General features: G+C 47.8%; 1 protein-coding gene across 5 annotated transcripts in view; it reads right to left on the bottom strand.

The window, feature by feature from the left end:
• Nucleotides 1–5,267: 5,267 nt before the first annotated feature.
• The window catches only part of LOC147431029 (uncharacterized), a 116,074-nt gene continuing 98,599 nt past the window's right edge, over nt 5,268–22,742 (bottom strand). For all 5 annotated transcript variants that reach the window (XM_086493539.1, XM_086493541.1, XM_086493540.1 and 2 more), the window contains 2 exons: nt 5,731–5,793; nt 5,268–5,629 (listed from right to left, as the gene is read on the bottom strand). In XM_086493539.1, the coding sequence (XP_086349665.1) occupies nt 5,507–5,629; nt 5,731–5,793 (186 nt within the window). In that variant the 3' untranslated portion in view covers nt 5,268–5,506. The remainder of the gene's footprint in view (nt 5,630–5,730; nt 5,794–22,742) is intronic.

Below are 22,742 nucleotides of genomic sequence, written 5' to 3'. Positions count from 1 at the left end.
CACAATTAAACTGCACCATGGTGAGTCGGTGTACTTTTCAGTGTTAGAATGAGAAACTGCTTATGGTTTATGGCAGAAATTATGCAACACTTACGAAAAGGATACGGCTAGCAATAAGGTTTTCTTGATGCGAAAACTTTTCAACCTTCGTATGAAGGAGTCAGCCAGCATTGCCAGACATATCAATGATTTTGATTCTCTTTTTGTCCAGATTCGTGCACAGCACATGACCATTGATGATGAGATGAAAGCAATCTTTTTGCTTTGTTCATTGCCACCCTCCTCAAATATCTTCTGCACAGTTGTTAGTAACTCTGCTTCTAATGGTACGCTAAAGTACGATGATGTTACTAGTGCTCTTTTGTCAGAGGAGACCATGACTAGCTCGCATTATGACGAAGCTCATTATATGCAAAGGGATGATAAGCAACATAAGAGCCGTTCTTTGCAACGTGAGTCCAAGAAAAAGGACAATAGAGATGCATCAAAGGATATATCAAAGTCTCGTGGTTGCCGCAATGTTCAATGCCATTATTGTGATAAGTTTGGTCACATAAAGAAGGATTGTTATGCTTGGAAGCGTGACAAAGAGAAGGGCAAAGGTAAAGGCAAAGATCATGATGATAAAGAGAAGAAACTAAAGAGTTTGGTTAAGATTGAAGAACTAAACATAGTTCAGAATGACAGTGATACGCAAGACGTTAATATATTGACTAAAAATAATGATATCTTTTATGACGCACAAGAAACTCTATCTTTGCAGAGTTCTATGCCAACTGAACTCCTTGTTAGTGGTGAAGTATCCCATACATGGATTTTGATTTGGGTACTTCGTTGCATGTCACACCTCATAAGCATTGGTTTACTACATACGAGGAAACCATTGGCTCTATTATACTTGGTGACAGTTACTCTTGTGACATTGTTGGCGTAGGTGATATTGCCATGATTATGGCAAATGGGGTGAAGTTTATCATCCATAATGTGCGTCATGTTCCAGCTTCGACACGCAACCTGATTTTGGTTGGACGTCTTGATAACTTGGGTTACAAAGTCACTTTTCATCAGCAGTCTTTGCATGTTGCAAAGGTCATCTTATTATAGCCCATGGTTCTAAAATTGGTTCACTTTATCCTCTTTACGTATTTGATAAAAACAGTATTCTTTTTGTAAACCGAGCTGCTAATCGTTGCTTTCTAGCATAGCCGGTTAGGACATATGTCAGAGAAGCGAATGGAGACAGTCTCTCATTTAGGCTACTTACCGTCTTTGTCGTTTTTTGATTTTCTCTTTTGTGAGCATTGTCAATATGGAAAGCAAACACGAACACATCGTACACATTCTTTTAACAAAGAAAGAAAACCCTTAGAGCTTGTGCACAATGATTTATGTGGGTCTATGCCTTCTAAATCCCATGATGGTGCGTCCTATTATGTTACATTCATTGACGATGCAACACGACATGTTTGGGTTTATACCATGAAGTCTAAAGATGAGACATTTTTTTGCTTCAAGAAGTTCTTATCTAGTGTTGAAACTTAGTCTGAACATAAGTTGAAAGCTTTGCGCTCAGACAATGGTGGAGAACATGTCTCCAAAGAGTTTACAGACTTCTGTTCAAGTAAGGGAATTAAGCGTGAGTTTACAGCTCCTCATACCCATGTACAAAATGGTGTTGAGGAACGAATGAATAAGACCATATAAGAGCGGATTATGTGTATGCTATCACATGTTAATTTACCGCAAGCGTTTTGTGCTGAAACATTATACACAACCGTGTACTTGATCAATAGATCACCACATGCTTCATTACAATTTCGTGTACCTTTGGAGTTATGGTCATGACATAAATTGTCTTATGAAAAACTCCGCACATTTGGATGTGAAGCTTATGCACATGTACCCAAGGAGTTGCGTGCTTAGCTATATCTTAAGTCCAAGAAATGCATCTTCATTGGCTATGGTGTAGATGATCAATTTGGCTATTATTTATGGAATCTGAAAAGTCGATCAGTGATTCGTAGCAGTGATGTTGTCTTTAATGAAACTAAGTGCATAGACAGCCAGTGAAAGAGGTTGAATTTTGGAAAGTGACATTTTTTGATGTATCATCTCCTATCCAGACAGCTCCCGAGCCACCTACTACACATGCTAGTACGAGTTCTGATCAGCCGCGGAGATCTCAAAGAGTCTCACATCCGTCAGAACGTGTTGTTCCAGGCATGGATTTCATTTTGCTGACAGATAGTGGTGAGCCTTCTTGTTACAAAGAGGCTATGCTAGCCAATGATAAGGTTCAGTGAAAAATGCTATGAATAGGGAGATGTCCAGTATTGCAAAGAACAAAACATGGAAACTTGTTCCATTGCCAAAAGGTAGGAAAACATTGCTTAGCAAATGGGTTTACAAGAAGAAGATTGAAAATTAAAAAGCTCGTTTAGTGGCCAAAGGTTTCAAGCAAGAATATGGTGTCGATTTTCAAAAAATCTTTTCTCCAGCGGTTAAGATGACCACACTGAGAATGTTGCTTGCTTTGGTTGTCACTAAAAATATGGAGCTTGATCAAATGGATATCATTACATCTATCTTACGTGGTGATCTTGAAGAAGAGATTTATATGCAGCAACCTGAAGGATTTGTGCTAAAGAGAAAGGAACATTTGGACTGTAAGCTTCTGAAAAGTATCTATGGCTTGAAGTAATCATCGAGACAATGGTATCAAAAGTTTGATGCATTTATGCGTTCCCTACGCTATAAACAGAGTAATGAGGATCCATGTCTTTACATGAAAAAATAACCCAATGAACAACTTATTATGCTCATCCTTTATGTAGATGACATGCTTATTGTTGGTCATTCCAAGACGGACATTGCTGAGTTGAAAACCAAGATATTTGACATGAAAGATTTGGTGGTCAGTCACATTTTGGGTATGCGCATTATTCGTGACTGTAAGAAGAGGCTGTTGTACCTTTCTTAAAAAGAGTATGTGCACAAGGTTCTTGATCGTTTCAACATGCAGAAGAGGAAGGCTTTGAGTACTCCATTGTCTACATATTTGAAACTTAGCAAAAATGACTCCCAAATCTGTTGAGAAAAAAACTGCAATGTCTAAGGTTCCTTATGCTTCAACTTGTGATATTCTCATGTATACCATGGTGGCTACAAAACCTGACATTGCACATGCAGTGGGAGTTGTCAGCAGATTTATGTCTAACCCTGGTAAAAAGCATTGGGATGGTGTCAAGCCGATTCTCAGATACTTGAGTGGCACAGATAGACAGTTATGCTATGGTCGTGGAGCGTTATCCATTCAAGGATTTGTAGATAGTGATTATGTAGGCTGTGTTGACAGTCGTAAATCAACAACAAATTGGATTCACACATTTGTTGGTTCTGCTATTTCTTGGAGATCCGTTCTTCAAGACTGTACAGCCATTTCTACCACAGAGGCAAAGTATGTTGCATTGAGTGAGGCATGCAAAGAAGCTATTTGGCTTGATCGCCTAGTGAAAGATCTTGGATTGAAGCAATGTAGACCAGTTCTTCATTGTGACGGTCACAGTGCTATTGCCTTGGCTAACAATCCAGTGTTTCATTCTAGAACGAAACACATTGATGTGTGTTATCACTTCAGACGTGAATGCATGGCAAACAAGAGCCTTGATTTAGTAAAGATTCCTATGTCAGAGAACATAGCAGATGCACTCACTAAAAGCCTCTCCAACCATCAGTTTCAACATTCTCGCGAGTTGATGGGCATTGGGTGAAGAGTGGTTCTCTTCCATTCTTACGATCTCCCATATTGACCATCAAGTGGAAAAATGTTAGGTTTAATGGCCATGTGGCCGACCGCCCATCACTAACTGCTACTAACCCTAAGAGTACAGCTATACACTTGTGTGTGAGCCACTAACACTAAGTACAATATGTATTGTGCCTTAGTGTATTAGATAGTGAAGAAAGAAAAGGGACACACAGTACATGTTGGCTCTCTCTCTTCAACCCGTGTGTGTGGCTATGGTGGTGTGTGTATGTGAGTGAGTGTACGTTTCTTCTTCCGCTTCCGCTATACACCCGACTCCTCCCCTTCACCTTTCACATTTATACACATGGTAGATGTTAAGGACTTGGTTTGGGAGATTAAATTATGGCTAGAAAACCGATCTTGACAACCATTAGAAAGATTTTGGTTTGGGACTTCGCTTGTAGCTAGGGAAAGGAACTTAGGAGAGGTATGGATTTACAAACAAGTGCTATTAACTTGCTAATTATAGATTAGGGGTTGATAACCCTTTCTTTGGGGTGTTAACGTGTTTATAGCATAGCACAATAATTGCAAAGAAATAGGAGAGCATGCAATTGGGAAGGAGGTTAGGCTTTTATGGTTTGAATGGCTCACATAACCATAACATATCAAGTCGATAAGTACTAGAGTGAGTTGGCTTATTATTGTTTGAAAAAAGTAGGGTAGGCTCCCAATGAATTGGAGCTTAAGAGGTGGGGTATATAGTTTGGTATAATTGTATGTAGTCTCAATAAGTCAAAAAAACATGAGGTCCCTAAATTTGGGGCGTAGGTTACAACAAACAAGACTTTTAGAGCTTAAGATTTCTCATAATAGGGTAGTGACCAACTCTTCTTACCATTTAGACATTAGGTTAAAGCTAAGGCTATGCAAGCATAGTTAAGTTTTGGTTTTTTAAAAAAAGAATATAAGGTGAGGAGGTGATAATTATGTGAAGGGTTGAAGGATGAGGGTGGCTTAATGTTTTATGATACAGGGTGGGATGGCACATGATTGGGATGAACGCTACAAAAAGAAGGGTCTACGGGGAGCGTAAGGTTAGCTTTGTGCCTTTGCTCTCTCTCTCTCTCTCTCTCTCTCTCTCTCTCTCTCTCTCCCCCCCCCCCCTCTATCTCAACTAGTCATATTCCATGGTGTTGTGTTGTATCCTTAACCATTCCCTAGAGAAACCATCTAACAAATTGATTCAATTTTTCAAAAGTTCAGCTGTTTAGGAGATGGTATACCCATTACTAGGTAGGAGAAACCATCTAACAAATTGATTCAATTTTTCAAAAGTTCAGCTGTTTAAGAGATGGTATACCCATTACTAGGTAGGTGGAACCCATTAGTAGCCTACATATAGGATGAGCCTATATATAGGAGGGTTTGGAGCCTATTCATCATACTCTAGCCTATGGGCAGGACACTTGTCATGGAGATATTTATTTTTATTCCCAATCTGAAGTGCAAACGTCAAAGTCGTCAAAGAGGTCTTCTTTGTTGGTAGCTTAGTACCATGGAGTATGTATTACCAAGGTGCAACATATTAACCAACACTTTGGAATACAACTCCCAATACTGAAGTCATTTACAATAATATATAACAAACATGTCACATGTGGGGGCTTAACACCCAGTAGTTAGATCAAGTACTCATGTAACAACAATACAATATGGATCATGCAGTAGCTAAAATACAGCCATGCGGTTTACACATCAAATGCCTAAGCTTTTGATTTCATGAGGCATGAAGTCTTCAGTTGTTCGGAAGCATTTGTCCGGTGAATAATAGCATAGGTTTGTCACCTGACTTGTGTATAAGCATGCAAACCTCTCCACCTGCAAGATTGTGAACCCCAGGTTGTTTCATTAGAACACTGCATTCATAACTATGCTTGCCAATTTGTCAAAAAAACCGCCATCGAAATGCCCAAATTCACCTGGTTTGCGAAGCGTGAGCTTTGATAGCCTGTCTGCATGAGCTGGCCCCATGTTTTATGAAACTGTTTGAATATGCGCAAAAACAAGCCCATGTGAAACCCCAGACATCACCATAGAGACCCCCTATGAAACTATTTCAAAATGAAGGGTTCTTCAAAAGAAAACAATCTGAGCCAATACACAAACAAGTTAAATTGAGATTTCATGTCACAACCTGAACTTTCAAAGAATATAAAAAGGTGCTGTTTTCGTCCCACAAATTACGTCTTTTAAAACTAAAAAAGGTGTGGAGGAAGAGCCGTACTTTACACTTTCAAGTTCTTTCTTGTAGGTTAATAGCATCATTGTAGCCTCTTTTGAAGCTTTTCTTTTATGTATGTAGTTTAGTTTTCATAATTTTGTAATGTATTGCGTACCTTACATACCTTATTTGAGAGTGATGAACAATACACATACCTAATGTATGGTGCCTAGCGTAGCTAGGTACTTTTGTACACAGAGAACACTTGGAGAAAGAGAAAAGGGGCGTGTGGAGGGGACCCCCCCCCCCCCCCCCCCCCCCGGGGGGGGGTTTGAGCGCGGGGGGGGGGGGGGGGGGGCGCGCGGTGGAGAGCGGTGCTTCCACATGGTGGGTTATCAAAACTCACTCTCCATTTAGAGGTGAATTTTGGGAATGTGCAAAAGTTTGCATAGTTTGAACTTTGAAGAAGTAAGGCTTTGTCCACAGTCTATAATAGATAAATGATAGCAACGTAACTATCTTTGTCTACTTATCTTCCTTGAAGGGTTAGGGGTGCAGTGCTATGCCCCTGGAGTGAGCTCAGAGCAGCGTACCCTACATGGGGCTAGGGGCTCGAGCAAGGTGGCCCACCCACCATGGCGGGCCGCAGCACGGGTGGATGGAACAAAGGGTTGGAATGTGTTGAAACCTCGAGCCAGCCTTTGAAGGCAGAGCGAAGGCAAGCTTTTCAAATCAGACCTTGGAAGTTGAAGGTTGGGTGCGTCCAAGGTGCAAGTCCAGTTGGAACAGCGTTTGGACCCTAACAGCCGAGGCATTGACCCAGCACATCTTCTAGGAAGGTGGACATCTAGACAAGAGCTCTTTGTGGGATACTGCCAAAATTTGAGAGGCAGTGATAAAGCCACTCTCATGCACAACTGGCAGTCAAGATCTCCTTTGGAAGATATGGGGAGTGGTTAAAGCACCCCACTAGTGGAACTCCAATGCATCAAGCACATATATAGGGATCGTTGCCACCATAACTATCAGGCTCCATTTTTAAAAAATAAGAGGGCCCCCCCACATACGCCTCTAGCGCAGGGCTTTGGGGAGGGTCCACTAATTAAGGCACCATTTAGATCGGACCACGATGCTCGGGTTAAGCCCAGACAAAGGAGCACACATTTGCTCTAAATAGTAATCCTCACTCTTGGCATAAGCCTCATATTCATTTGAGGCGGTGACTGATTGGAGATATGAGACTTTCGCACTACTCACTCTCACTCACTAGTTGGCTATGTCAATTGTCGCTCAATTGAGGCGGTGAATGATGGGAGATTTGAGACTTTCCACTGCTCACTATTGCTCATTAATTGGCTGTGGAGAGTGATGGGATATGAAACTTTTCCACTGCTCACTATCGCTCATTGACTGGCTGTGGCAGATTTGAATTTACAGAGATGAATAGTTGTGAGTTGGCACCTTAGTGCGACCTAGAAGGGTAGCCGGAAATTTCAAATAAGGGCATTTGTCAATGTGCTGTCAGCTCATACATGGCCACGTGACCAGTGGCCACGTGTGACATGAGCCTAAGGAGAGGTGTTGTTGGTCATTGGCCCAAGTCAACATTCAATGTCACCTTTTGGCCGCTTATATGGTAATTGTGGTCCAAATGTTATGCTTGCATTGAGGAAAATAAATGATATTACCTCATGGGTTGATACCTCTTTCTAGGTGTTCTCAGCTCTTATGTTCCGTTGCATGAATGAATAGGTTTGGGAAATGAGGACACCCGCTCAAAACTGTGCTTATGTTGTTGTTTGCTGACACATTTTGTGGCTTGTGAACAGGTAGTAAGTATAACCCTCTTTTCGGAATGAGAAATCCTAGAATTAGAGCACTGGGTGTTAGGGCAAGCCCAACTTGTGGAACCATATGGGAATGCCCTCTAGCCACCTAAGAAAGACAAATGATGTCATGGTCCAATAGCAAGAGGGTGCAACCTCTTTAGCCAATGATTGTAAAGCACTAAGCCTATATTAGACGCTAGTTTCTAATGAAGCATTGCACTTTGAGCTACTATCATTGTGTCTATACTCTCTCCCTTTATGCACTTGCAATTGTTGTAACCTGCTGACCCTAATCTTCATCTCTCCAACCCTAACCCTAACACCATGGTTAAGCTAAGGTTTCATCCACCATAGCCTAATGCTAACCATTGGCAATTAGGGAGTACGCTTCCACATCAACTAACCCAACATTGGGCAACCTAAAAGACACTTAGACCATTAATAAATGTGTGTTCATACACATTTTTTAATTTTTAAGTAAACATAAAGGACTTAAATTAAAGCCCTTTGACCAATTTGAGAATATTTTTTTGTTTTCCAAGAAAAGATCCTTCTATTAGTTATTGGGCTACAAATTGCCCAGCAAAAGGGGGGACTACATCAGCATGAGGGGAGACTCTCCCGATGAAAAAATGAGGTATGTACAATGACGGCGAAATTAGGATATGGGAGGAGGAAACCACCACACAGGTGGCCGGTGATGCCATCTAGGAGCCCCATGGACTATGGTGTAGAAAGGCCCTGGACGCCAAAGTCGTAGGAATGCCTTGCGGCACTTCCGCATACGATTGGATCTACCTTGCAGCCTGTCTATCTGATCTCAAAGTGAGTGGAACAACTCCAGCTGTTAGTCCCTTGCCGAATTCAATGCATACATGACATGACGTAGTGAGCGGACATCAGGCTCACCTCCCAGCCATAGAGCCAATAAGGGCTCACCCCCGAGCCTGGAAGCTGCAACCAAGTGGGCTAGCCTATGCCACGAGGGCCGGTGTCCCACACTACCCAGCCCACACCAATACGGGTGTGCAGGTAGAGTTGCCAAGGGCCAAGAGTCCAAGTGAGATGATCACACAAGATGTCTCTCAAATAAGACTCGAGTCCTATTTATAGGAATTCATAACCAAAGGGCCATAGTCACACTGGTCGGACATAACTGCAGGTGCCCATCCTGATGTCTGGGGACGTAACCTTATTTTTAATTGTTGTTCTCAACAATATCCTCGGTTATAAAACTGGGGAAGCAATTCCTTAGCGATCAAACTGACTCCCAAGTAGCTTGGAACTCAGGAGGCGATGGTTCCACTTGATCCAATATTCGGGGTACGAAGACTTGCGAAGGTCGGGCTAATCACAAAGATATTTCAAAGAATGGTGGTCCGCCCATACCACAAAGCGGACACCAAAGAGGTAATTAGTGCCAAACCCTTTAGGCATGAATGACGCCAACAATTCCTTCTCCTGTGTGAAATAACGTGTTTGCACGTCAGTGAGCTTACAACTTTTAAATGCAACACGCCGCTCATCTTGGTAGAGGACAACGCTAGAAGCATAATCACAGGCATCCGTTTCCACCACAAAGGGTTTATATGGATCCACAATCTACAATATTGGTGCAGTGGTAACAAGTCGCTTCAATGTTTGGAAGCATTAATCGAGCTCATCGGTCCATCAATCAGGCAGACTAACACTACGCTTGTTGCTTTTTGACGCCCTTTAACAAACGAGTAAGGGGCTCGACAATACGAGTGTAATCCTTAATAAATTTTCGAAAAAGCCAATAAAACCCAGAAAAGAGGCGTTTTGATATGCTACCGAAATCTGCTTGCGGGGGATGGACGCTTTGAAGAAGCAAAGTCACAAAATCTTGAAAAGCCTCGCTACTGCTGCACGCTCCCCCCCCCCCCCCCCCCCCCGCGTTGCTGCGCCATCGCTGCCCCTCCTCCCCCCCCCTCGCCCTCCCGCTTCCTCCAGCCCCCGCACTGCCCCCCCTCCCCTTCGAGTTGCCTCCTGCCACCCCGCGCCGCCCCCCCCTCGCCCTCACGCTGCCTCCCTCACCCTCGCGCTGCCTAGCCCCCCCCCCCCCCCCCCCCCCCCCCCCCCCCCCCTTGTGCGCTGCTGCCCCCCGCGGTCGTCCTCACTGTTCCCGAAGGTCTTCTACACCTGGCTCTGCAACATTTCTTCTTCGGACGAGTGCTCGGCGTACTCGGTTGCAGACTTCCTTCACCGTCCGCTTCTTCGACTCAGTAGTAGACACAGATGGAGGCTCCAGCTCCACCACAGAGGGACTCGCCTGAAGCCCCCTCGCCCCACCCCGCTGAGCCCACCATTCGACTTGCTCTCTCGCCGACAGAGCAAGCGAGCCTTGCCGCAGAGGTAGAGCGCTTGCAGGCGACTTCTGTCATCTGCAAGGTTCTCGGCACCCGTCCTAGCAGAGGAGAGCTGCGAGACCTTCTCCAGGCCCGCCTTCTCGCAGAGGTGGGCAAGATCTTGGATGTCCAGATTCTCGGACGGGGGTACTACCAGATTGAGTTTGAGACTTCCGAGATGGCCTCCAAGGTCATAGCTATGAGTCCACTGGCCATTCGAGCATCACGCGCCCACTTTCGACAGTGGCGACATGGTTTTGACCCGACTTCGGATGTGCTCATAGAGGAGGCAGACATCCCCATCTCAGTTTGCTTTCCGGGTTTACGGAGGGAGTACCTTCCACTTCTCTCCAGGATTGGCTCCGCCATCGGGACTGTCCTAGAGACACCTCATACGACAGCATCAGTAGCTGCCAAGGCGGCTCGCATCCCTTCAGTTCGAGTTCTGGTCAGAGATACCCACACGCACCCGAAGGTCATCCTTCTGCCTCGGGTGAGTGGGGGTTGGTTTAGACAGAGTGTGGAGTACTCGGGTCTCCCGAACCAGTGCTTCATTTGCAGACAGATGGGCCACCTAGCGAAGGCCTGTCCACGGAGGAGGCCACGACCTGCACCTCAGCCTCAGCCCCAGCCTGCCAAGGCTGGGCCGCAGCCACAGCCAGCGGCACAGCGCACAGATTCAGAGCCATCCTTCGAGCCTGGGGCTCCAGCGGAGGAGGGGTGGCAGCAGGCCCGTGGCCGTCGACGCCAGGGGCCACAGCGACAGCCTGGCACTCAGAGTGGCCCTCAGGTGCCTACTCAGCAACAGTGGGTTCCCACGGGGAACCGCTTTGGTCCTCTTGAGCAGGAGGAGCCCCCTACGCCAACCTCCACCTCAGCTTCACCCTCGCCAGCCGCCCCACCTTCAGATTTCCCCTCCTCCTCCACATCCCCTCCCCCGCCCTCTGCTCCCGCCTACTCCCCTCCTCGCCCTCCTGTCTCTGTCGCCCCACCCCGCTTCTCTTCTCCTCCGCCCCCCCCAGCTCCTCCCCCTCCTCCTGCTCCAGTACCACAGTCGACTCAGGAGACTGCTCCCTCGCCGGCGGCTAGGAGATCTCTTGGCAGCGCCTTTGCCATGAGTCGCCTAGCGAGAGAGGACCAGCCCTTCTTGCGGCCCCCTCTGCAGATTCAGACATCTTCCCTTGTAGCTATCCCTCGTGGTCTGACGAGCATTGACCTCCAACGCCGCTGGGATTTCTTCGACTACGGGTTCACTTGCTTCCTCGGCGATTCCGCAGCAGACCACGAGGTAGCCTGCTTCAGGGTCCACGCTTTGTTCCTCGCCGCTAGGGGAACAGAGGCCTTGGACTCAGCAGTTGGTTTCTCCTTCCCCCTCTGTGGGAGGACCGAGACAGAGTGGTCCCTAGACTCAGTGGTGGGATGGTTGCATACACAGGTTCTCCAGTTCTCTCACCACATGGGAGAACTTGGAGTTACAGATTTGCTGCAGACTTTGTGGCCACTGGCCAAGTTTGCGGTGACACCCCCAGACTCAGTAGGATGTAGGCACATTGTGGTGTACTTTTTTGCTGATACGCAGTGTTTGCCTTGCTATGTATACATTCATGAGGACTCCTGGACAGAGGAGGTTGCTTTACGCACGGCTCGCTCTGCTTGGGCTTGGGCCAGGCACTCACTGCAGTCTCGCCTATCTAGAGGACGCTCGGATGCGGATTACTCCCCATCCAAGCCAGCCTCGAAGATAGCCCGTCTTGCTGCTGCGGCAACATCTGTTCTCTCTCGCTCCTCATGAGGATCGTCTCGTGGAACGTGCAGGGACTAGGTGGGCCCCAGTTTCAGCAACAGCGGGGCCGATTGCGTCAGGAGCTTCAGCGTTGCCTTGTGGGAGGAGAGATTGATCTCCTTATGCTTCAGGAGCACCATTTGTCTGAGAGCCGCATTTGGCGATGTGGTCAGATTTTGCGTGGACGGTATGATACCTTTTGGTCAGCTGCTTTTGGACCTGGAGGCATCCAGGGTGGGGTATGTATGACTATTGCGGACTCATTGCAGCAGGCCATTGTGGGCAGAGGGATTATTGTGCCAGGCAGGGCTCAGTGGATTACTATGCAGCTTCAGGGTGGCCTTGTGGGCTTCCTGAACATCTATGCGCCCAATGTGGCGAGTGCTCGTGCAGAGTTTTGGTCACAGATTGTCGAGTCTTTGCCACAGGTTGACCATTGGTGTGTAGGAGGGGACTTCAACATGTTGGAGGACCCTTCTGACAGGATCGGAGGCAGCCATGCTACTGTGCATGGAGTCGAGTTAGCAACTTGGGAGAGGTTGTGTATGACTTTAAGGGTCTCGGATACATGGCAGCATTCTGGCTTTGTGAGGCCTCCAGAGAGTCTTTCCTTCTCTAGATCGGACCGCAGAGTGGGAGGAGTGAATCTATCGCGGATAGATCGCTTCTACACTAGTGACCACTTCAATGACTTGGGGGGCTCAGTGGGCATCCTGGCAGGGACATCCTTCTCGGACCATGCACCAGTGATCCTCACAGTGGCAGACAAGCAGAGGAGTGGGAGCACGATGCTTCGCATCCCAGAGCGGGTCTTGTTGGACTCAGCACTCAGAGAGAGGGTAGCGGCTCTCTAGACAGAGGGCATGGACAGCCAGGCTCTACCTTTAGACAGAGTGGCCTTAGGCCTAGCTCAGCTTAGCCACTTTTTTCTACAGGAGTCTCTGGCTCGACGGGCTGCAGCGAGAGAGGAGGAGCAGCGTCTCAGACGAGGCATTGCTTCACTACAGAGGATGCAGGAGCAGCATCCAGACAGTCCATGGTTGGAGGAGCAACAGGCTCGACAGGAGCTTGCTTACACAGAGAAGAGACGCCATGAGTTTGCCTTTCACCGACAGGCATCTCAGTGGACTCAGGTGGGTGACAGAGTGACACGTGCTTTTTTTGAGACAGTGGGACCTCGGCACTCGCATGCCAAGGTCAATCAGTTGAGGAGACCAGATGGGTCAATTGTTTGTGAGCCCGAGGATATGCGTGCAGTTGCTACTGACTTCTACCGTGAGTTACTGTCGGCTGAGCCCCAATCAGAGAGACAGGATGCATGCAGGGAGCAGGTTTGGGCACAGATGCCTTGTCTTGTGACTGAGGAGATGCGCCAGAGGCTAGAGATACCTCTTCAGCCTGAGGAGTTGCACACGGCTCTTAGGGCCCTTCCTCATGGTAGCTGTCCAGGTGAGGATGGGCTGACTCCCAGTTTCTTCTTGGAGTATTGGGACCTGCTTGGCCCAGATCTGTGTAGTGCCTTTAAGTACATTCTGCTCACAGGAGTGATGCCGGATAGCATGAGTGAGGGCCTGATTTACCTCATTCCAAAGGAGGGTGGCTCCTTGGATGAGATTCGAAAGTGGCGCCCCATTACCATCCTAAACTCAGCCTACAAAATTCTTGCCAAGGCTTTGAGTTTGAGGATTCAGCCACTTTTGGAGATCCTTATACATGGGACTCAGACAGGTTTTGTCAAGGAACGCAGTATCCTTGACAACATCTTCACCTTCTGGGAGGCTTCTGCCCTGGCACGACTCCGTGGGGAGGACCTTGTGATTCTTCTTCTCGATTTTGAGAAGGCATACGACAGAGTTGACTAGGACTTTCTAGAGGGCACGCTACGCAGGATGGGCTTCTCAGATGCTTGGATTAGAGGGGTGTCAACTTTGTACAGACAGGCTCATAGTCAGGTGCTTTTGGCAGGCGGTAGAGGTGAGCGCTTCATGCTCACACGATCGGTCAGACAAGGTTGTCCTCTTGCCCCCTTTCTCTTTCTGTTCTATGCGGAGGCGATGAGCAGATTTTTGGTGTCACAGCAGGTTGGTCTGAGGGGCTTAGCACTCCCTATACGGGGAGATGAGCTTCTGGACGCTGAGTTTGCCGACGACTCGGCCTTGTACTTAGAGGGCCAGGAGGCCAATTTACACAGATGTGAGCAGGCTTTGGAGACCTTCTGCTGTGCATCGGGCGCATTGATCAACTGGAGAAAGACAGTGGCTTTCTCGGTTGGCAGTGCTCCTGTGCTAGATTGGATGCCAGGAGAGGGTTTCAGGTGGATTCCTCCAGGGACTGCAGTTCGGTACTTGGGTTGTCGGGTTGGTTTGGACTTGTCCCCCGAGCAGCAGATTGCTCCTCTTCTCCTGTCCATCAGGAGAAAGCTATTACATTGGAGCTCAGCACGACTCTCGCTGGCTGGTAGAGTAGTAGTTGCCAACCAGGTGTTGTTGGCGACTATGTGGTACATCACTTCTTGCTGGATCTTCTCGAGTTCTTGTATCAGCCAGGTAGAGAGGCTGATCAGGAACTTCCTTTGGTCAGGTCGCGACACTCAGATTGCCCGAGCCAAGGTGGCTTGGTCGGTCATCACACTTCCTTGTTCTCAAGGAGGGATTGGGATCATTGATCCAGCAAAGCACAGCAGAGCCCTTCTTGGGAAGTTCGTCGTCAGAGGACTTCTTCCAGGCGAGGAGCCCTGGAAGGAGTTCTTGCTACAGAGGCTTCGTGCCAGGGTGCCTCAGTCAGGAGGCCCTTGGCAACCTTCGACCAGATGGATCTTTACAGAGCTACGCCGAGTTGGTTTGAGCGGGAGACTGGAGGACCGATTTGCTGTGAGTTTGCTTCGATCTTGGGAGCTCTTACGGTGTGGCCTAGAGCAGAGACCGCCGACGTGCACGGAGGAGCGCCTACGGCAGCCCCTCGTCTAGAACCCCATGGTTAGCACTCAGAGAGGCCACTTGGTTGGGAATCGGCCTCATGTTTCTTGGGGTCCCATGGCAGCTGGTCCAGCGCCCTCTCTCGGTGACTGGCTAGAGTTCACAGGTTTGTCGGAGGAGGTGCAGGCTGTCCAGCTACAGGGCATGAGAGGGGTGCAGAGCATGTGTCAGGACATCTCAGAGTCAGTTCCAGCTGAGTGGCTCACGCCTCTCGAGCCAGTAGCACCCCGGTGGATGGGAGCCTTCACACGACTGGAGGTTCTCATTTCAGTCAGGGCTTGCTCAGAGACTGTCCCAGCCCTGTTCTTCGAGCTTCAGGGTGGGGGACGCTTACAGCGAGTTGCAGTAGAGGCCCCGCAGGTAGCAGAGTGCTGTTTCCAGAGGATCCGAGTTGTGGGCATTTGTGGGAGGACTTGCGTCTTAGACCCTGACCCAACAGCTCTTGAGACAGGACACTGGAGGCTATGGGCTTGGGAGTGCTGTCCACTGGCATGAGTACAGTGGGATCCTGGTGAGTAGCTATGGAGGGACCCCTTCTCTTCTGCAGACCGCCCAAGATTCCCCTTCTTTCAGTACACTGTTCGGCTTGGACGTCATATACTTGCAGCACAGAGAGAGGCCCGCCCCGCTGTAGCACGTCATTGGCAGGAGGAGGGCCTCATAGTCGAGTTCTTGGCAGCTTTTTGGCAGAGGCTGTGGGACTCCAGACAGCCGAGGCGAGTCACCTTGTTTCAGTGGCTGGTCGCACATAGAGCCACAGCAGTAGGGAGCTGGCTTGTGCATAGTGGTCTCTCGGCCACATGTGCAGCTTGTGACCATTTGGTGGAGAGTCAGCGTCACTGTCTTTGGGACTGTCCCTCGGCCCAGCAGGTGTGGCTACGAGTTCTTTGGCTGATGCCTGCTCTCTCCACGGCTCGACAGTACACTTGGGGGGCAGCGGCTTGGTCCACCCTCACGGGCCCGGCACTTCAGTTTGAGCTATCTTCCACCAGCAGGATGATAGTGATACAGGGGGGGCGACCTACACCTCAGCCTGCTACAGAGCTTACTCCACTGGAGTGGTGCAGTGAGAGAGAGGAGTGTTGGGAGCTCATCAGTGGCCTGACACTTTGGTTCATTTGGCGGGCCCGTTGTTTCCGCATCTTTGAGGCTCGCCCTGTGCCACCAGCAGAGACTATTCGTGACTTTTGGCTAGAGCTGATCCATACTCTCAGAGGACAGCTTGAGGGACTACAGGGCAGCTCCGACCGCATGCGGAAGCGCCGCGAGGCTTTCCTTCGACTCTGGCGCCCTGGGCCTTTCTACACCATAGTCCAGGGGGTGCTCAGATGGCACTACTGTCCACCTGTGTGGCTTTTCCCTCCTCCCATCTCTTGATTTAGCCCCATTGTATATATGCTATTTTTTCATTGGGAGACTCTCCCCATCATGCTTGTTGTAGCCCTCTATTGCAGAGGTGGTTGTATCCCTATGGGTAGTTTTCATTAACTAATAGAAGGATTTTTTTCTCAAAAAAAAAAAAAACCCAGAAAAGATTTTACTTGCCTAATCGTGCGAAGAATGGGCCAATCCAGCACAGCACGTATCTTCTCGAGGTCAATGCGAATGCCATCAGCCAAGATGACATGACTCAGATACAGCAATTTGGTGCGGAAAAACTCACACTTGCTTTGCTTCGCCTACAATTTTTCTCGCCTCAAAACACACAAGACGAGACGAGGTGTTGCAGATGCTCCTCAAGTGTTTCACTATAAATTAAGATGTCGTCTCGAGGAACACAACCACCCATTTTCCGAAATACGGACGAAGGAGATCATTCATCATTTGCTGGAAAGTGGCAACCCAAAGGGTAAAACCAAAAACTGGTAATGTCCATACGGTGTACGAAACACGGTTTTCGTGACATCACACGAATGTATCCGTCAAGGAAGGATCCGAATGTACGTACGGCTCCGTACAGTACCCTACGTTCGTACGGTACGGTACGGATGGGTAGTGTACGTTTTTTTTTACTTTAAAAAAAAACCCTACACGTGAGGCCTTTTTGTTTTCACTTGGCTGGGTATAGTCTGGGCACCTTATTTTACTGGTGATTGTCTGCAACAGTAACCTACAACCTGCAAAGTCTCTGCAAAGTCCATCTGCAGAGCCTTTTTGCGCGTGTTTATCGGTAAGAAAGCAAACCTTCTGTCTCTCCCTCGCACATTTCTTTGTGATTCTCTCACGATAGCACATGCCTTTTAGTCACAATGTCGTGTTCCTACTGCATGTGTAGTCGACCATGCCTCGCAAAGCCAACCCAGTCTGGAGCGCACACACCAATGTCATTGCGGTGGTGAATACAAGAGGGCAAGCAGGATCAGGAACACACACTTCGACTTGTAAATATTGTGGAAAGCAGAAGACAAGTACGGTGACGCGTGTGTTGAGGCACCTTACTGGCATCGGCAGTACAGGCCAATGCGGAGGATGCAAGCTTGTTCCGCGAGAGATCAAGGATGCTTTGATTCTAGAGCACTTTCCGGGAGGGGGTCTTCCCTCGTCCAAGGGTAAGAAAGCAAATGAGGCAACACAGGATGCCTTGCAGGATGCATTGTTTGCAGATTTTCCAGATGCACCTACTCAACAGGAAAAGGACGTTAACAGGAAAAGGGTTCGTTGTTCTCAGGATGTAGATGAGGATACAGATCAAGAGACACGCATGTACACGCAGTCTACTTTGCCTTCACGTGTCCACGCACAATCCTGGGTAAAAGAGAGGCAAAAAATTGCAGAAACAGAGATTGCTCACACTCTCATAGAGTGCAACATTGCATTTAATGTCTTGCGGACAGAGCAACGGAAGCGAATGGTCCGAGCCATTGCACAAGTTGGCGCCACAGATTCCTAGAGTGGCTTGGATCATCAGAGGATGCGCACAAAAATGTTAGATGAGCAGCGAGAGATCATTGACAGAGCCTTGGTCCCAGTGAAAGCTGGGTGGCAGCAGTTTGGTTGTACTATCATCTCTGATGGGTGGAGTGATATTCGGAGACGCAACATTATCAACATCCTTGTTTCCTCTTGCCTTGGTACATACTTCCTACGTGCTATGGATGCAGGCAAGGCTGGTGAGCGTATTTCGGCAGAGTTTATTTTTGTGCACGTTCGGCAAGCCATCAAGAAGGTCGGGAAGGATAATGTCGTACAGGTACTCTATCATTCTCGAGAGTCGAATCTCTTGCGCTTTTTAGTTTGTCGAATCTCTTGCTCTTTTTAGAAGCCATAGTACGACGTATAATGGTCATTGGCTTTGCAGGTTGTTACGGACAATGCGTCCAACTGCAAGGCCATGGGGGAGATGGTTGAGGCGGAGTTCCCTCGCATAGTTTGGACTCCATGTGCTGCACATTGCCTCGACTTACTCATGAAGGATATTGGCAAGTTGACTTGGGTACAACCTATTGTCTTTGATGCGTCGAAGATGACTACTTTCTTCCGCAAGAAACATCAAGCACTTGCCATATTCAGGAGTCACGGCACACTAGACATGGTGCGTCCCTCAAAGACTAGGTTTGCATACATGTACCTAGTACTTCAGAGGCTTTACAGGTTGAGGGATCCACTGTTGCAGACAGTTGTGGACCCTAAGTGGCGCTTGATGCACCATGCGTAGACGGTGCCTACCAAGTACATCAGAGGAAAGTGCTTGATGAGAGCTTTTGGGTAGAGGTACACTCTTTGGCAGTGGCTCTCCAGCCTCTCTATGATCTCTTGCGTGTGACAGACATGGAGGGGTCGACTCTTGGCCTTGTGTATCATCTATTCATGCAGATGAGGCAGCACATAGCTACATGTACCCCCGTGACATCAGAGCGGTAAGTCCTTAGTCAATGCTTGATCCTTGGAAAGTTGGATGTTGTATTTGTTTTAAGTCTTGACTATGCAGTCTTGTGAATTGCAGGCGGGATGACATCCTCGCTATTGTGGAGAGTAGATGGACGTATCTAAGTCATCCTATTCATGGGATGGCTGCTATACTCCATCCTCTCTACAAGACTTCAGAGCTTTTTGCAGAGAGCCGTTTGCTCAACTTGCGATCGGAGTACCTAGACAGGATGTTCACTCAGGATGAGCAACTGGACCTTGACAACGAGATGAGCAGCTACATGAACAATCTGGGACCGTCTTTCTTGAGGAGTGTGTCTTTGAGGCAGGAAGCTACCAAGCTTCCCCTCACTTGGTGGCAGAACTATGGCAGAGCCCGGCTTCCAGATTTGTGCAATCTTGCACTACGTATTCTCTCACAGGTATTCTAATTTCTCGCATAAACCAAGCAGTGTTTACTACACTCAGGGTGTTTCGTGGTTCTCATTTATTCCTTTATCTTGTGTGTATGTCATATCATACGTCTATAGGATTGCTCAGCTGGTGCTTGTGAGCCCAATTGGAGCGCCTACTCTCTGATACACACGAAGATTCGAAACCGCTTGAGCACTATGCAATTGGAGAAGTTGGTCTATTGTCGAGCGAACATGAAGCTCGTGCGTAGCTTTCATGCTTTGGGGTCACCCAAGCAGGTAAGTCTTAATAATAGATCATTGCTACATGAGTCTTGGATATGAGAGACTCGATGTTAAAAATTAATACTTGGCTACTTGAACTTTTGAGCAGGTAGATCCGACTCACGTGAAGATGGTTCCAGATCCTACTGCACAGGAGATAGATTGTCGGATCAGAGATGAGCAGAAGGAGATTCTTCGAGAGCTTCATAGAGAGCTTGAGAGTGTGGATCGGCGGGTCACTAGATCACGCGCACGAGCCCTGGCCATCTCTCTTCGCCAGGAGGTTGCACATCCAGAGAGAGCACGACAGGAGAGCATTCGCAGAGGCAAGCTGCCTGTGCGCAGTAGTCATGGTCGACCGAATGAGGCAGTGCGTCTCATTCTGACAGAGAAGGAGGATGACCCATTTGAGTTGATAGAGGCAGGTGCTTTAGGAGATCCCACCATTGTTGAGCCAGAGGTTGATTAGGAGGGCAATGTCTTGACAGAAGGAGACATGGCCTCCTCATCTTCAGAGTCCGATAGGGATGTTTGAGTATCTTGATTGCCATGTAGTATGTAGTATGTACTTTGCGGCTGCTAGCATCTTAGCATGCTTCTTAGTTTCCTTTTTTATTGAGTCAGGACTCGTGCTTTGTTCCACCTTTGTTTATTGTGGATGAATTATCATTGGATGTACCTTTTGTTTGATGAGAATATGGTTTACCATTTATGAAGTATGTCATGCCAGTACTTTAAACTTTTCGAGTCTCGTCTGTTGTGTAGTGTGTAATCATGCAATGTGTAAATACTAAATCAAGATCACTATGAAGCTCTTTGTAGTTTGTTTTACTTATGAATATACTATCAAGTACAGACTGTATTGTAGGTTGTTGGCTTTCAAAAAAAAAACCATACGAATTTTACGTACCTAACAACTCAATCCATTCGGTACTACGTACAGGACATACCGAATACGTACCGTACCTTTCCACCTTGGTATCCGTATCTGATGGTACCCAGAATCGATCTTGGTGAAATAACGAGCACCCGAGAGTCGATCCATAAGGTCATCCATGCGAGGTAACGGATATTTATTCTTGACGGCGATGACCTTATTGAGACCTCTGTAATCTACGCAGAAGCGCATTCCTCCGTCCTTCCTTTTAGCGAGAAGAACTGGAGCGCCCCACGGAGGCTTACTAGGTTCAATAAAACCTTTTGGCAAGATAGGCTTGAAGCTACTTAGCTATCTCGTCTTCCTCTTTCGGGCTGAACCTATAAGGTTGCCGAGAGACGAGATGGCTACCGAGAAGAAGCTCTATCTTATGATCGAGATCAGGGCCATGAGATGGTGGAAGCCCATCTGGTAAATCTGGCGGGAAAACGTCCGCAAATTCGGCCAAAACAGAATCCAAATAACGCTTAGCAGTTACATCATGATCCAACAAAGACTCAGGAACTTCCAATGCAATAACATCACCTTTTGAAAAAAAAAAAAATACATTGAAACGGGAAATTAACAAAATCTTTAACCCAACAAACTGCAAGTTGCACACAAGAATCATGAGACAACGCATTGAATTCATTAGCTGAAAGCAGATTACATTATAATCCGCGGTCAGGGAAGAAGGAGATCCCTCGACCACATGGTACACACCATCAAGTTCAAAGAAAATTGTATGCAATGCATAATCGATAGACAGAGAAGATGTCTTATCGTAAAACCATGGCATGCATAAAATAACATCTACATGCTCAAGGCCCATGATACGGAAGTCCAAGACTCCATGGTAATGCTGGATTCGGAGGTCGAGTCGTGGCACAACCTCGTTCTGGTAAGCCGGCTGTAATCCAAACACATAAAGCATCTGCAGTATAACCTGCGGATTTTCCAAAGATTTTGTCTTGTGGACGAAGTCCTTCAATTCCTGTGAGTAAGCGTCCAAGGTTTTCTTACCCATTTCCAACTTGAATAGCTTCTTGAAGCACTCGATCTTATCGACTTACACAAAGGGCGCGAAAGACCGTCTGGAGGTCTGTCCAGGTGGTTGGCTTAGGTCGTAACCCAGTCCACCACGCATATGCCTTGCCTTGGAGCACTAATGCGCTGGGCATCAATAAAATACAAACCAAAGTAGGCTGTCTATTTTGCCAGCCATCAGTCGATGGTGGTCTCCTCCCAGTCCTTCTTTTCCCCTTTGAAGGGGTCGGGATAGAACTGAAGAGGCAAAGTGCTCATGGCCGTAGGCGAAAACAGGACCTGCATGGCACGTAACTCCCCAAGTTGCCTCTACATCTTTGCTAGCTGCTGCTGCAGTATAGCGACAAGAGATGCGTCGGAGGCACAAAGAAGGGGGAGAAGAACCCTCGGGACAAAGCCCGTGCGTGTGTGTGGAATTGGGAGGAGAAAGAGGCACCTCCTCCATGGGTTGAAACTTGATGCGTGCTAGCGGCGCCATTCTCGTGCGGAGAAGCGTCATGTGACGCCATGGCGAGTGACATGTAGCAAAAAGTGAAGCAGGGAGGAAAGATAGAGTGTTTTGCGCACGAGAGGGTTAACGGAAACTAGTAGGTGTCCCTACCTCACTCGTCGGCGCGATGGAGTGGAGAGTTCAAGTAAAGAAGGCGAGGGTGGTGGCAAACGGCTTCAAGAGAGAGACGGAGTAGCTTCGAAAATTGATCAGTATATTGAGGTGACTAGCCGTTGTATAAATGGACGTTCTCTTCAAAGGGCCATGTTCACACTATTTTTAAAACCAGGTGGTCACTTCAAGACTTTAGGCGGTGACTCAATAAAAAAAAAGTGGTCACAAAAAAGGCTTAGCGTGAAATGAACGCCTTAGAGCACCGCCCTGTGCGTAGCCGACTTCACGCCGCCTTCCCTCATAACCGTCTAGAGAAAACCTCCCCAGCATTGTCCTTTGGTTGCCGCCCTGGACCTGCCGCCTCCTCTGTGCACTGCCGTGGGCTTGCCGCTCTCTCTGCTTACTGTGCCAGAGCAGCACTGTCAGTTCGCCTGTAGCCTTCTGCTAGGCAGTGGCCTGCGCGCTAGCAGCTTCACACCATACTGCGCTTACCACTCACGGCAGATCAACAGCAGCATATGGGGTGCGAGGTCCCATAGAAGGATCAAAGCAGTCCTCACAACTCCATTATCACTGCTTGTACAGAACAACAACACAACACACAATGTCCATTACATACAGAAGATTTATTCGGTGTGTCCAAAGTGGCTCCCGAAGCATAAGAGTAATAAAAAAAATGCTCCCTTTCCAGCATCCCTGCAAA

The sequence above is a fragment of the Adiantum capillus-veneris genome, chromosome 21 (genome assembly GCF_014529385.1).
Source record: "Adiantum capillus-veneris isolate H3 chromosome 21, ASM1452938v2, whole genome shotgun sequence".
NCBI classification, from domain to species: Eukaryota; Viridiplantae; Streptophyta; class Polypodiopsida; order Polypodiales; family Pteridaceae; genus Adiantum; species Adiantum capillus-veneris.
The sequence above is the reverse complement of the archived record's forward strand: the minus strand, read 5'-3'. Positions and strand labels throughout refer to the sequence as shown.